Genomic DNA, 14701 nt, shown 5'->3' with positions numbered 1-14701 from the left:
CAAAAAATAAATACATAGCATCTCTGGTTAGTAGGACCGGAAATAGTGTCCTGTCATTGGTATTGGAGGAATATTGCTGTCATTGGGAGGAATAGAGTCCAATCATTGGTATCAGTTCGAGGAATAGTGCCCCATCGTTGGTGCAATTGGGAATAATAGTGCCCCATCGTTGGTGCCATTGGGAATAATAGTGCCCCATCATTGATAGCAGTGGGAGAAATAGTGCCCCATCATTGGTGTCAGTGGGAGGAATAGTAGCCCATCATTGGTATCAGTGGGAGGAATAGTGCCCCATTATTGATGTACTGAAGGCTTTACTGCTGGTTTCCCTTGCTTGCAATGCCGGTGTCTGCACCCGAAGCAGATAGCTAGATTGGCTTGGGGGGGCGACATCACAGGCTCCCTGGACAGGTAAGTGCCCTTTCCTTATATTAAAACTTTACACTTTTTTTTCCCAGGCTGGAACGCTTTAAGCACAAGCTGATGGCCATTTGTGCCCATTGTCTTAATTTGGCTCCTGATTGTAAAAGAGAATTGATCCAGGTGTTTGTATAGCCCTCCTGTGTGGTTCCTGGGCTCTCCTACTCTTATCGCTCTTCCTGTCTCGGTGACAACATTTGTCAGAATTAAAAAAGAAAGTAAAGGGACATCTCTCAAATTAGGCATTAGGCAGCTGTTTAGAATCTGACAACATTTCTAACCCTTTACCATTCAAAATTAAAAATAAAAATGGTTGGATGATACATCTGATAAACGGCTGATGTTATGTTTATTAATTTATATATATTTTTTTGCACTTGCAAGTGCATTGGTCTTTGCAAACAATTACAATGTTGTTTCATGTCCTTGTACAATTCAATGGTTGACATCTCTATCAATTAAAGTGTTTCTTTACAATAAAGTTGTTTCTGTTTTGAATGCTGTGCTAACAACATCACTTCCTGTGCTGCTGTCAGCTTCAACACTGTCACAATGGGTTATAGAGGAATCTTCCAACGTAGTACGGAACTAGAGAGCAACCAGGAAATTCCTTTCTTGGGTTCGGCCAGGGAAGAGATCTTGTGTATATATACGGTAATGGAGCTTACTAGAAATATGCAAAGCTACAGACATCAGAACAGACAGATTTCAGAAGAAATAGATAAGGTCTACATTTGCAAATATGGGTGCCCTCCTCAGCAGCCTTTACCAAGCTCTTATGAGCTTCTCTGGCACCAAGGCTCGGATCTTGATGTTGGGTCTGGATGCTGCTGGAAAGACCACCATCCTATACAAACTGAAGTTAAATGAGACAGTATGTACAATCCCAACCATCGGATTCAACGTTGAGACTGTGGAACCCATCCGTAATGTGACCTTTACTGTCTGGGATGTAGCCGGTCAGGGAAATATTGCTAACCTGTGGAGACATTACTATGCCAATACAGATGGGTTGATTTTTGTGGTGGACAGTGCTGATCCAGAGAGGTTTGATGAAGCCAGGACAGCACTCAGTGCTATGCTGGAAGATGATGAAATGAGAGGTGTGCCCTTCTTGTTGATGGCCAATAAGCAAGATCTTCCAGGTGCCAGGAAACCTATGGAGCTGTCGGAAGAGTTAGGACTGGCGAAGACAAAAGGACATCAGTGGCACATCCAGGGGTGCTGCGCAACCAATGGGGAAGGACTGCTGGAGGGACTGGAGGTCTTCACCAACTTTGTGAAGCAGTTTCAGAAGAACAAGTCTTGCCAAGAGGGCTAAATTCATGTCTATCCATATTATCTTGTCTTTTCTTGTCTAAGGCGCTAGAAGATTCTACAGCATTATTACACTGTTAACTTGTTCTTCACAAGCCAAGGAGCTGAGGAACCGTGCAAGCCAAAGACTTTCACACTAGTCATCCAACTCCCGCTGTTGTGTCTACCATGTAAGGCTACCAAAGGAAAGGTTTTGTGACTTCTGACTATCTGGTACTGTGGAAAAGCCCATTTAAAGGACTGGTTGTAGGTTCTGAAACAAATTGTAGTTCAAAAATGTAAAAATTTGTGATTTCAAATTTGACAGATTTGGCATTAGAGGGTCTTACTGAGTAAGTAGAAAATTATTTCTGCTATATTTGCAAGTAAAAGATATGTCTATTGTTTTAGATATTTTATCTATACACTGTATTTCAATAAATATATATTTTTTAATAAAACAAGATAATTCTTGAGCAAATATTTGTTGTATTATCCATCCCTACTCCACTACTTTTTTGGGGCTCCATGTCTGACAGGCATTCAAGAGCCGCATTAGCCACTCAATAGAGTGTTACCAGGGTCTGCTGTTATAATTGTTAGACCTGCAAACACGTACTAGGCCAGTTTAGTCAGTAGCCAAATAACCTACTGGCATATCTTTGGAATGACAAGTACAAGGAGAACATACAAACTCCATGCAGATTGTATCCTGGCCTATATTTGAACCACTGCCCCCCCCCCCCCCCCTGTTTAATTATTTTAAGTGTTAAAATAACATGGAGTGGAGACTACCTAAATGTATGTTGCCTTGTAGAATAGCGTTGAAAGGAAAATGATGGTAATTATTTGGGAACAACTGTTCCATAATCGTTTTATCTGATGAATACACCTCTGCCAGGAGCCATGTTATAAATAAACCTTCAGTTATTTGGAGCTATTACTATGCTTTATCAGTGATCTTGTGGTAGCACATCTGACTCCAGGTCACATAGTTGTATGTTTGATTCATGTTGAGGTCTGTAAAGCATTTGACAGCAAACATGTCCATTATGCAATGTCTTATCTCACCATAGAAGAGATATTGTGAACAAATATGATGTATACTATATTATTAAAAGTATTAGGATGCCTGCCTTTACACGCACATGAACTTGATGGCGTCTTAGTCCATAGGTTTCAATATTGAGTTAGCCCACTCTTTGCAGCTTCAACGCTTCTAGGAAAGCTGTCTACAAGGTTTAGGAGTGTGTCTATGGGAATGTTTGACCATTCTTCCAGAAGCGCATTTGTGAGGTCAGGTACTGATGTTGGACAAGCAGGCCTGGCTCGCAGTCTCCACTCTGATTCATCCCAAAGGTGTTCTATCGGGTTGAAGTCAGGGCTCTGTGCAGGCCAGTCAAGTTCCTCCACCCCAAACTCGCTCATCCATGTCTTTATGGACCTTGCTCTGTGCACTGGTCCAAATTATTTGGTGGAGGGGGATTATTGTGAGGGGTTGTTTTTCAGGGGTTGGGCTTGGCCCCTTAGTTCCAGTGAAGGGAACTCTTAAAGAGGAAGTAAACCCTAATGAGTTTACTTCCTCTTTCATTCCCGGCAAAGGTAAAGAGTAATGGGCTACTATGAATTGCATAGTAGCCCATTATGTGTCACTTACCTGACACAGGAGCCAGCGAAGTCACCGCTGTCCCCTGTAGTCCGGCGCATCCATCTTCTCAGTGGGTTTCGCTGCTCCGCCGCTGTCATTTGGCGAAGCCGTGATGATGTCACTCCCGCGCGTAAGCACGGGAGCCACCACTCGCGGCATATCGCCATTGACCACGGCGCGCTCAGTGCGCATGCACCGTAGACAGCGGTGCCTGTCTTTTGGCCGTCTAGGTTTAGGAGATATTTCTTGGACCTACAGGTAAGCCTTAATCTAGGCTTACCTGTAGGTCATAGTTGGTTGTAAGGGTTTACAGCCACTTTAAGGTGTCAGCATACCAAGACATTTTGGACAATTTCATGCTCCCAACTTTGTGGGAACAGTTTAGGGATGGCCCCTTCCTGTTCCAACATGACTGCACACCAGTGCACAAAGCAAGGTCCATAAAGACATGGATGAGTGAGTTTGGGGTGGAGAACTTGACTGGACTGCATAGAGTCCTGACTTCAACACTATAGAACACCTTTGGGATGAATTAGATTATAGACTGCGAGCTAGGCCTACTTGTCCACATCAGTGCCTGACCTCACAAATGCTCTTCTAGAAGAATGGTCAGCCATTCCCATAGACACACTCCTAAACCTTGTGGACAGCATTCCCAGAAGAGTTGAAGTTGTTATAGCTGCAAAGGGTGGGCCAACTTAATATTGAACCCTACGGACTAAGACTGGGATGCCATTAAAGTTCATGTACGTGTAAAAGCAGGTGTCCCAATACTTTTGGTAATATAGAGTATGTCTTAAAGTGGTTGTAAACCCTTACATATATCGAGTGAAGGGATTATCCTCAGGTAATACACATTACACAAATTCTTTTGCATAAGCTGTATATGTTTATCTGCAGCCCTTCTCTACATTCATTCAAAGTGTTGAATTTTAAAGTTTGTCTGAGAGTTCAGAAAAAAGGAGGAGAAGAGCTGAAGTTACACACTCCAGAGCTCAGTGAGGTGAGCTCTGAGAGCTGATTGAAGGGAAGAGACACACCCCCCTCCACACAGCACACAAGAACATAGCTGAGGCTGTCAGTCAGTTGGAGGTCCCTCCCCTGTCACCTTTTTTCTCTTGGTGTCAGGAAAACTTATCAGAGGTAATTCATGCTAATTGCAGAGGATGGAAGCAGCAGACAGAAATGACATTAGTGTTCTTAATTGAGACACACCATAGAGAGGATATGCTTTGTTCATATTTCATGCCTGAGGTTTACAACCACTTTAGGTTATCTATTGCCTATGACAGAAGGATCATATAACATCCATATTGGCCTTCACCAAGGTCCACTGGACAGCAAACAATCTAGTAGTCCAGCTCATGGCGGCGTTTTTATCTGATGGGTTACACCTCTCCCAGTAACCATATTAAAACACCTTTAGTTAATGGAGCTACTACCAGCCTGTGCCAATAACCTTTTAGTTCAATGTTAGTGTGCCTGATTCCAGATCAGACAGTTGCATGTCAAACATCGGGGTGGAAGGTGTTCATTTAGCAGAGGAAATGTTAGTAAATGAGAGAGTTCCTGGCTATTTTTCAGTTTAACGAATAATCTTGATTCTTCTTTGTTGAAGCTGAACCTTGAAAACACCTTTTTGTTGGCTATAATGTCAACCAAGGAGGGTCCTTTTGCTATTACACAAACGCGTCAATGACAATTGTTACCTATGTGCCCGTTCACACCACCATGCAATGGTGACTTGCATAAAAATTATGTAAACATGCATCATTGTACTTGTTTTTTTTGTTTGCATGTTAATGGGTTAATGAGCCCTTTACCACTTCCCGCTCAGCCTATAGTCAATGACGGCCGGGCGGCACCGTTCTAGATCTAGGTGGACGTCATATGACGTCTTCCCCAGAACATGCCTCGGGTGACCCCCACAGGCCACCGGACACAGCGAATGACAGATCGGTGTACCGGCCCACTGCCAGTACAATGTGATCATTGTTACCAATCACAGCAGATCACATGACAATCGTACACAATGGATTGCTTCCATTCATTATGCACTATTGTGTTAATCTCTGGGATTGATCACATTGACCACATGGTACAGAAACAGCCCATCTGTACCATATGATTAGCTGTGGCCAATCACAGCTAATCACAATAGTAAACACTAAATGAATCAATTTCATTCAGTAAAAATTGTTGTTTTTCACTGTTTTAAGCAATCATTGTGAGCAAAAAAAAAAATCCTGATCACCTCCCCAGAGTAGTATAGCGTTGCTCTGGTCACAGTATGCAAAAAAATTGTTAAAAAAATAAATAATTTATTTTTTATTTTTGTTCACATACTGTCACCAGTCAGTGTCCTTAATCACTACCACACCAGTGGCTGTACTTGTACTTGTGACACTGTACTGTACTTGTGACAGTATGGAAAAAAAAAAACATATTTTTGTAATTTCTTCATGTAGCACTGAAGAGCTGCTGCTTTTATTGGGCTTACCGTTACCATCTTCACCTCGTCTCCATCTAGGGTTTTCCGTGGTAGATGGCCCAAAGAAATGCAGAAACTGACACTGGATCCTCTTTTTGGGTTATTTATTTAGAAGATAACACAGTCTCTTAATGGAGGGTAGAGGGTTAGGAGGAAAGTTCAGTTACTTTTGGACTGCAATAATAGAAAGTCCCTTGCAGAAGAAATCCAGAGAATAACCGTATCACAGCTAAATTCTCACAACCCCCAGATAGACCTCCTCTCACTAGGCCTAGCAGCCGGTAGGCTGTCAAGTAAAGCAAAGTCTCTGCCACAGACTTGGATCTAGAATACTTGAGAAAAGTCTCTGCCACAGACTTGGATCTAGAATACTTGAGAAAAGTCTCTGCCACAGACTTAAGCGTAACCGAGGGACATAGACAAACTTAGAGAACTATCATACGGTACCAGTATCTCTCAGCCGGTCCGGCGATACCGTATGAGTGTGGATCCATGAAGTGTCCTTCAACTGAGCCTCCAGGCTCCTTCAGAGAAGCCATCCTTGCGCATGGCCTTCTCCTGAAGAGTCCTCCCCTGGATGCTTCTCCAGTTGCTGAGCCTCTCCTTAGATGAGACGGCACCGGACCACCTTTGGATCATTAAGGCTCCATATCCATTCAGGCCTGTCCCTGCAGTTGCTTCGCCTTGGGCTATCCAGCCCTGAGACTTGGAATTGCATGGATCCACACCCCAGGCCAGGAGGGCCATGGGGGCTAGTCTGGAGGACCAGGACCGAACAGACATAAGGAATCTTCTGGACCGGAACCCCGAAGCACGTGATCTCAGCACCTTAAATACCCCCTCCCAGAATGCACAGCAGGAAAACACTCCCACTGGGCTGGTTCCGAGAGAAAGAATGGCATTCAATGCGCCCAGCTAAACTGCATGCTCACACTTGCCGGCGCTGACAGCGACAACTGCAGCCAAGGAGAACTCAGTGCAATCTAGCCAGACTGGTACTGAAATCATAATTTAGCAAAATTAGCCCTAAAACCCAACTGTGGTTTCAGGAATATTAATTTTCAAAAACCATATAGGGCATGCTCGTCAGGAGCCAGCGCTACATTAATTTTCCACAAAATTGTGCCAAAAAATAAAAAAAAACTCGCCATGCCTCTTACTAAATACATTGGACTGGGGCGTGGCCTGGCGATGTACTAGAGCAGACGTGTGCTCTGTGAGCTCCGGGGCCAACATCGATTAAACTACATAAAATCATCCAATAAGTCATTATTTTCCTGCCTGGACGATGGGCTGGTGGACGGGCAAGTCTCTGCCCAAGAAAGGGGCCTCAACGGGGTCGATCAAGCGGTTCCTCTCCGTGGAACCGGACGAGGCGGAGGAGCAGGATGACCTAGGCCGCAAGCCGCGTGGTGGAGCGGACCTCGCCTCCCGCGATGGGCCGGACCGGAGGTCGCGCTCGCCCGAGTCCTCTGCGGGCTCGGGTGATGAAGTGGAACAGCATTCTTCCGCCGGAGCGGCGCCGAGGGTGAGCGGCCTACCTACCACTTCTGACCTGGCTTCTATGCTACTGAACCTCGAGCGGGCCATTAAGAAGGAGGTCTCCGCAGTCCGATCGGATCTCTCCCAAGTGTTGTTACGAGTCGAAGAATCGGAGCAACGTCTAGACCGACATGCGAACGCTATTCGGTCCTTGCAGGCGACTACACGTCAACTTGCCATTTCGCATCGAACGACCGTTTACAAGCTCAAAGACCAAGAGAATCGCAACAGACGTAATAACGTTCGGATCCGGGGTCTCCCCGAAGCGACCGGGGACGACGACCTTTTACCGTCCGTCAGAGGCATCTTTAACAGTCTTCTGGGCCGAGCTGCGGATGCTCCCTTGAAGATTGATCAGGTACACAGAGCGCTCAGACCCTGCAACATTACTACGGACATCCCACGGGACGTCATCTGCCGGGTCCATCACTACCCCGAAAAGGAGCTGATTATGCAGAAGGCTAGAGGAGCTACTCCGTTTGACTTTGATGGGGCGCTGTTATCCTTTTAAGAGGGGGTTGCAGTGAATAGATCTGGCGCTATACCTATATATTGTCAGAGAATATGTCACTGGGGACTCATTTGTCCGAAGTGTTCAGCATAATAGCGGGTGGTAATAAGAAATGGGATTAGTTATATTAGTGTACCAATGAAATAAAAAGTGTTAAACCAGCCCAATTATATAAAGAATAAAGTGTACAACATCCTACCACTTGGTGTAACACTAGTGAAGTATAAAAAAGTATTATGAAAAATTAAAAAATTAAAAAATATTTTTCAAAAACAGTAAATATTTTCCAGCGTGCTGGCTATGTAGGTGAAAAAACAAAGAAATAATGAAAACTAATAATCCTCAAAAGGGTTGTGACAAATGCTGGTACAAATAAATATATAAAGTGCTAGTGCTATTGCATTACTGATAAATTAGTGACAATAAGTATAAAACCAAGACAGACTGTGCTGTTTTCAAAACTGTTAGTGCACTAACGTGACGGTGAAGTTTATACAAAAATTCATGCACCAAGTAGAATGATACAATAAATAAGTGGTAAATATCAATGCTTCAAGTGAAACGTGCAAAAAAATTAAAAATTAAAAAATAAAAAAGTATAAAAATGAAAAGTCTCTGGTGAAATAGAATTGATGGGATTGTCCCGTGAAATGGGGAGAGGGGGTGTGATAAATTCAGATCTTATTCTCCATGCATTGTGGTCACTTCTAGGTTGTACTCTCACCGGAAAAAAGACCCCATCCGGGGTGGATCAGCCTTCACAATATTAGCTATTGTGTCGCTCTCTGGCTTGCTTCTGGTAAAATGTTGGGGATCCCTCATTATTTCCAGGTGGAGTGTGCCACAGTATATATGTTAAAAAAGAGGACCATCCATAGTGTGATACCGTATGAGAAACAGTTTTATTGACAAAGATTAAAACTACTTACAATTGTGAGTAGGAATAGTAGCGGTTTAGTTAGATTATTCTTATTGCTTTAAAGCAGCTGCGAGCGTTCCGTTCGGCTTCCCCGCCGTCTATACTGAAGGTGTATGTCGATTAGGCCACGCCCTACGCGTTTCGTCACTCGGACGTCATCTGGAGCGGCCGTTATAATTTTTCCCGGATCTGGCGAAGGAAACCTTGGATCGACGCAGGGCCCTGCGTCCCCTCACGGAACTGCTTCGGGCGGCGTCCATTAAATATAAGTGGGGCTTCCCTGCTGCCCTGATCGCTTCTAGGGATGGCAAAACCGCAGTACTTCGCTTCCCGGAGGATCTGCCCAAATTCTGCAATGATATGAATGTTATTGTCCCGGACCTACCTGGCTGGCAGGATGGCATTCCGCCCCTGCCCACCGGGGCCGACCAAGGTTGGCAGAGAGTGAGCCGTGCCCGCCGCAATTCTGCACCTGACTACCGCCCTTGACACGGCAATATGCCCTACGGCTGGCTTCCCTGTTCTGGATGAGTACTTGCACTTTTGGGGCATACCGCCTGAACGAGGCTGTGAGGGCCTCCCTACCATGGGGATACGGGGACGTCGACCGCTTCTGGCGGCAACTGGAACTTGCAAGGCCGTGGGTGGCTCACCCTTGGCCGTGTGGCTCACAATCCTGGCGCCTCGTTGGGGGCCCCTGCCCGAGAGTGGACATTGCTATCTTTTCTTTTTTCTTTTTTGTTCTGGGTCCTCTGATGGTTTTACCTGAGTTTTCATGTGTTTCATTTAATGGCGTTTCACTTCTCCCTCTCCCTCCCCTTGCCTTTTGAACGTGAATGGCTTGCGGTATCCCCCCCTATATGCCTTACCGCCCTAGCTTCCTATTCATATTGTTTTATACAGGCGTGTTACTGTCCTATGTACTGGATGATGTGATTTCTATATTTTTATGTCTTGGTGTCGGCACCGGGCCGCGGGGCGCGGATTCAGTCCTTTAAGGTGTGGTTTGCGTCCAGTCGCAAGAGTCCCGTCCCCTCCTTTTTGAGCGGGGGCTGCCCGACGTGGGGCCCTGGTGTCCGTGCCCCTGTTAGGGTGGGGGGCGCGGGGGCCCTGTGGCGGTCACGTGGCCCGCTTGCGCACGGCATGGAAATGCGTGCACTACTAGCTGCTATCAGACAGCATTTTTTCTGGTTCATTTTGTTTTTCCCACTACGGTGGGGTCTTTCGTTTTCCTGTTTCCTTCTCTTCTCTTTTCCTTCTCTCTTTCCCCTCTCTTGCCTACTGCCTCTACCTCCTTTGTTCCCCTCCCCCCTATTTAGCGGCGGTCCGCCTCTGTGTTGCATTGGTAATGTTATGGTGTTCGCGGTTCCTCCTCCTGAGACCTCATGGCTACTGTGAACCTTATATCTTTTAATGTACGGGGCCTTCATGCCCCGGGGAAGAGACACAACTTATATAGGGAGCTGGACCGTTTGCGGGGGGATGTGGTCTTCCTCCAGGAGACCCACCTCACGCAGACGACCCTGGTTAGACTACACTCACCGAAGTACCCCATGTGGTACTACAGCCTCTCCGACATTTCTAAAGCAAAAGGTGTGGCCATTGGGATTCGTAGGGGAACCGCGTTCACATTTGATGATATGTTGAGTGATCCTGCGGGACGTTTTCTGTTTCTCCGGGGCACCCTGGGCAGCATGCAGTGTACTTTGGCCACTTTGTATTCCCCTAACAAAAACCAGGCGAGCTTTCTTGCCTCCACACTCAGCTCCTTGCGGAGTTTTGCTCGTGGATGCATCCTACTGGCGGGCGACTTTAATGTCCCCCTGGAACCTACTTTAGACACCTCTAGGGGTGGTTCCTCGCTATCCAGCAGAGGATTGAGGTTTATACGCTCTAGACTCCATGACCTGCAGTTAATGGATGTCTGGAGAATTAATCACCCGCGGGAAAGGGACTTTACCTACTATTCCTCCGTACACCAAACATATTCTAGAATTGATCTCTGTTTCATTGATCATCAACACCTACCGCTCATAGTGAAGTCAAGCATTGACTCCTCCCCCTTGTCCGATCACGCACCGATCTCCTTAACCATCAAAGTAGAGTCCATACCCCTGAAATTCACTAATTGGAAATTGAACGAGGACCTGATAGCTGAGGAGGCAGATAAAAAGGTGATGGGTGACAATTTAGAGTTTTATTTTAAGACTAATGTAAGTCCTGACGTCTCACCGGGAGTGTTATGGGAGGCCCACAAGGTGTATATTAGGGGTAAGTTTATGGAATTGGGATCTAGGAAAAAGAGGGAGCGCATGCTACACCAGTCTACCTTGTTGCGTGACATTGCAGACTTAGAACGCCAGCATAAACTGAACCAGACCCCGGCCCTTTTCCACGCCCTGACGGAGAAGCGGGAGACCCTAAAGTCCCTCCTTCATCTGGACCAAAAGCGACGATCTCGGATAGTAGCTCACCGATTTTATGAATGGGGGGATAAACCCAGTAGGTTGTTGGCCAACTCGGTGCGACAGCGTAAAAATGCGGCGTTTATTGCTAAAGTTAAGACCCCCTCGGGAGACCTGGTGTTTGATACCCCCCGTATAGCCCGGACATTCAGGGATTTCTATCAACGTCTGTATCAGGTGCACCAGGACGTCCAAGATAGAGATACACGGGGACGCCTTATTAGGGACTATCTGGCCCGGGCCGCCCTCCCGACGCTCTCCGTGGAGGTTTTGGCTTCCTTGGAGGGTGAGTTTACGGCTGCGGAGCTTCTGGGCGCCATGAAGAGTATGGCCTGTGGTAGGGCCCCGGGACCGGACGGCCTCACGGTGTCTTATTATCGAGCGTACGCTGACATACTGCTTCCTTATTTGACCAATTACGCTAACGTGACCTCGACCAGCGGGGACCTTCGCCCGGAGACCACTCATGCCCACATCACTGTATTACCCAAGGCGGGCAAGGACCCTAGTGACTGCGCGAGCTACCGCCCTATCTCGCTCTTGAATATTGATGCGAAGATTTATGCTAAAGCTATAGCGAACAGGCTGCTCCCCTTGATACCTCAGTGGATCTTGCGGGATCAGACGGGATTCATCCCCGGGAGGGAGGCACGGGATAATTCTCTCCGCACGCTTTCACTGATGGCATATGTGCGGCGGACCTCCCAGCCCACCCTGTTACTCTCCACGGATGCTGAAAAGGAGTTTGACAGGGTGGACTGGGACTACGCTGGCGCACCTTGGCATTGGTCCCTCTTTGCGCTCTAAAATATCGGCGCTATATCACCGCCCCACGGCTCAGATACGGATTAATGGCACCCTTAGTGACCCCTTCACCTTACACAATGGCACCCGCCAGGGATGCCCGCTCTCGCCAATTTTATTTGCGATCTCACTGGAACCCTTTCTCTCCCTTGTCAGGCAAAACCCGAGTATATATGGCATATCAATAGGTAAGACGGAACACAAATACGCGGCTTATGCTGATGATATATTGTTTTATGTACAACAACCATTGATCACCCTCCCCAATCTTATGTCTGAGTTTTCGGCCTATGGCTCGGTCTCGAAATTTTAAAATTAATATGTCCAAATCGGAACTGTTAAACATCTCTGTCCCTGCCAGACAGGTGTCTCACCTGAAACGGAACTATCCCTTTACGTGGCAGCTGAGCTCCATGAAATATTTAGGCATCCAGCTTACGCCCTCCCTACCGTCTCTTTTCCGCGCTAACTTTCTACCCCTGCTTAACACACTTAGGTCTGATATTCAGAAATGGTCCCAGCTACGACATTCCTGGTTGGGCAGAATTGGGCTGGTTAAGATGAATTTGCTGCCTAGGGTGCTCTTCATGCTTCAGATGGTCCCGTTTGGGATACCGGTGGGATTTTTTACAATCTTGACATCTTTGGTACATCGTTATATATGGAATAGGAAAAGGCCCAGACTACCTAGATCTCTCCTCACCCGCCCTAAATGTAAGGGTGGCTTAGCAGTGCCAGACTTTAAACTTTATTATAGATCCATTGTGCTGACTAGGCTTTCTGATTTGAAATATTGCAAAGACACGAAACTCTGGGTGAATTTAGAAACGGACCTATGTGGCGCTGAACCTTCCACACTGATGTGGATCCCGAGGAAATTCCGGACTCTTTTGCCTACCACGTCACCGCTAACGCACTCGTCCTTGATGGTATGGGACTCTATCTGTAGGACGCATGGATGGTTGTATAACTCCCCCCTGATGCCCTTGGTGGGTCACAATTTTTTCCCACCGGGTAACATGGACCCTCAGATTCATCCGTGGCGGCTGGGCAACATAGTCTACCTACATCAATTCGCCGGCCCCTCCGGCGTTTTGTCACTTTCTTCCATCATGGGTGATTCCCCCATATCCTATATGGACCGCTGGAAACATCATCAGCTGTTGAACTTTATTCGCTTGCTCCCAAAACCCTTGCGCTCCTTGGCTGAGCTTACACCTGTGGAAACCGCATTTGCCGACCCTAGCCCGACTGAGAGGCCGGTTTCATACTTTTACCAAGCACTGCTGTCCCTCACTTCTACTGGTACTCCCACATTCCTACGGTACTGGGAAAGGGAACTGCATACGGATCTCTCACCGTCCCAGAAATTACAAATCTTAACTCTGGCTCATACATCCTCCGGATCCTCTAAAGCATCAGAAATGGCGTATAAACTTTTGACCAGATGGCACTACACGCCTGTTGTATTACACAGGTTTTCTCCTCAGTCCTCCCCACTGTGTTGGCGGGAGTGTGGAGAGGAAGCCACTCATGCTCATATTTGGTGGTACTGCCCGAGGATCCGCCCATTCTGGCTGGCGATTCTATATTGGATTAAAGAGATCCAGGGTTGGGAAGTCCCTAACGACCCGTGGTATGTTCTGTTCCACTGCACGGGGAAGCCAACGGGCCCTTATAAAAGGTCGATTACACCACACCTTCTAAATGCCTCCAAAACCCTCATCCCACAGTTCTGGAAACTGAGGAAGATCCCCACGCTCCGACGTTGGTTACTCAACGTGGATACCACCTATTACATGGAGGACATGACTCTCTCCCTCCGGGGTAAACCTGAGCTGGCGACGAAGATCTGGGCCTGTTGGGTTGCCTTTAAATATTCCGCTAGTTATGCAGCCATAATGTCTCAACCCGTGTGATGTGATCATAACTCTTGCTCTTATGGTTTCTACTGTCATTTTGGAGTTGTTTACCAGAGGTGGACCTGCCTTCCTTCCCCCCCCCCCCTCCCCCATCCCCCCTTATTTCTTCTATATATCTATTTCTCCCTTTTTTCCCTTTCTTTACTCTTTCTCTATCTCTGTCTATTGTATTCTCTCTTTAATAATGGAAGAGAGGGGTGTATTTGTACTTCCGCGGAGGTTGTGCGTTTCAGCAGCAGTGTTTTATACCTCTGGTGGCTAGACCCTCGTGGGCAGCAGATTGCTCTGATCCATAGTAACTATCGATGTAATAACACTGCCCCCGGTATTGGTTTATGTATTGATTGATATGCTATTGTACATGCTTCTCTTCTTCAATAAAAATTAATAAAAAAAAAAAAAATACATTGGACTGTCTATTTTCCAAAAAGGGGTAATTTGTGGGGTATTTGTACTGTACTGCCATTTTTGGGCCTCAGGAAATGATAGAGGCCAGCAATACATCAGGATTGATTTTCAGATATATATCATCGTTTGTGGACTCTATATCTTTCCTACAGACTAAATAATATACACTGATTTGGGCTTTTTTCACCAAAAGAAAGGTAGCAGAATAAATTTTTGTATTTTTTCAGTTATTTAGCAAAAAAATAAAAACCCCAGTGGCGATTGAATTCCACCAA

General features: G+C 46.3%; 1 protein-coding gene across 1 annotated transcript; it reads left to right on the top strand.

Moving 5' to 3' along the window:
- The first annotated feature begins 948 nt into the window (after positions 1–948).
- Positions 949–2197, top strand: LOC143961351 (uncharacterized). The gene has a single exon (XM_077470616.1). It carries the CDS (start codon positions 1163–1165, stop codon positions 1739–1741), a length of 579 nt encoding a protein of 192 aa, XP_077326742.1. The 5' UTR covers positions 949–1162; the 3' UTR covers positions 1742–2197.
- Positions 2198–14701: the final 12504 nt, after the last annotated feature.

Source organism: Lithobates pipiens, unplaced genomic scaffold (assembly GCF_037356315.1).
Source record: "Lithobates pipiens isolate NorthernLeopardFrog02 unplaced genomic scaffold, aLitPip1_a1.2 Scaffold_8, whole genome shotgun sequence".
NCBI classification, from domain to species: Eukaryota; Metazoa; Chordata; class Amphibia; order Anura; family Ranidae; genus Lithobates; species Lithobates pipiens.
Note: the sequence above shows the minus strand (reverse complement) of the source record. Positions and strands in the feature narration are given on the sequence as shown.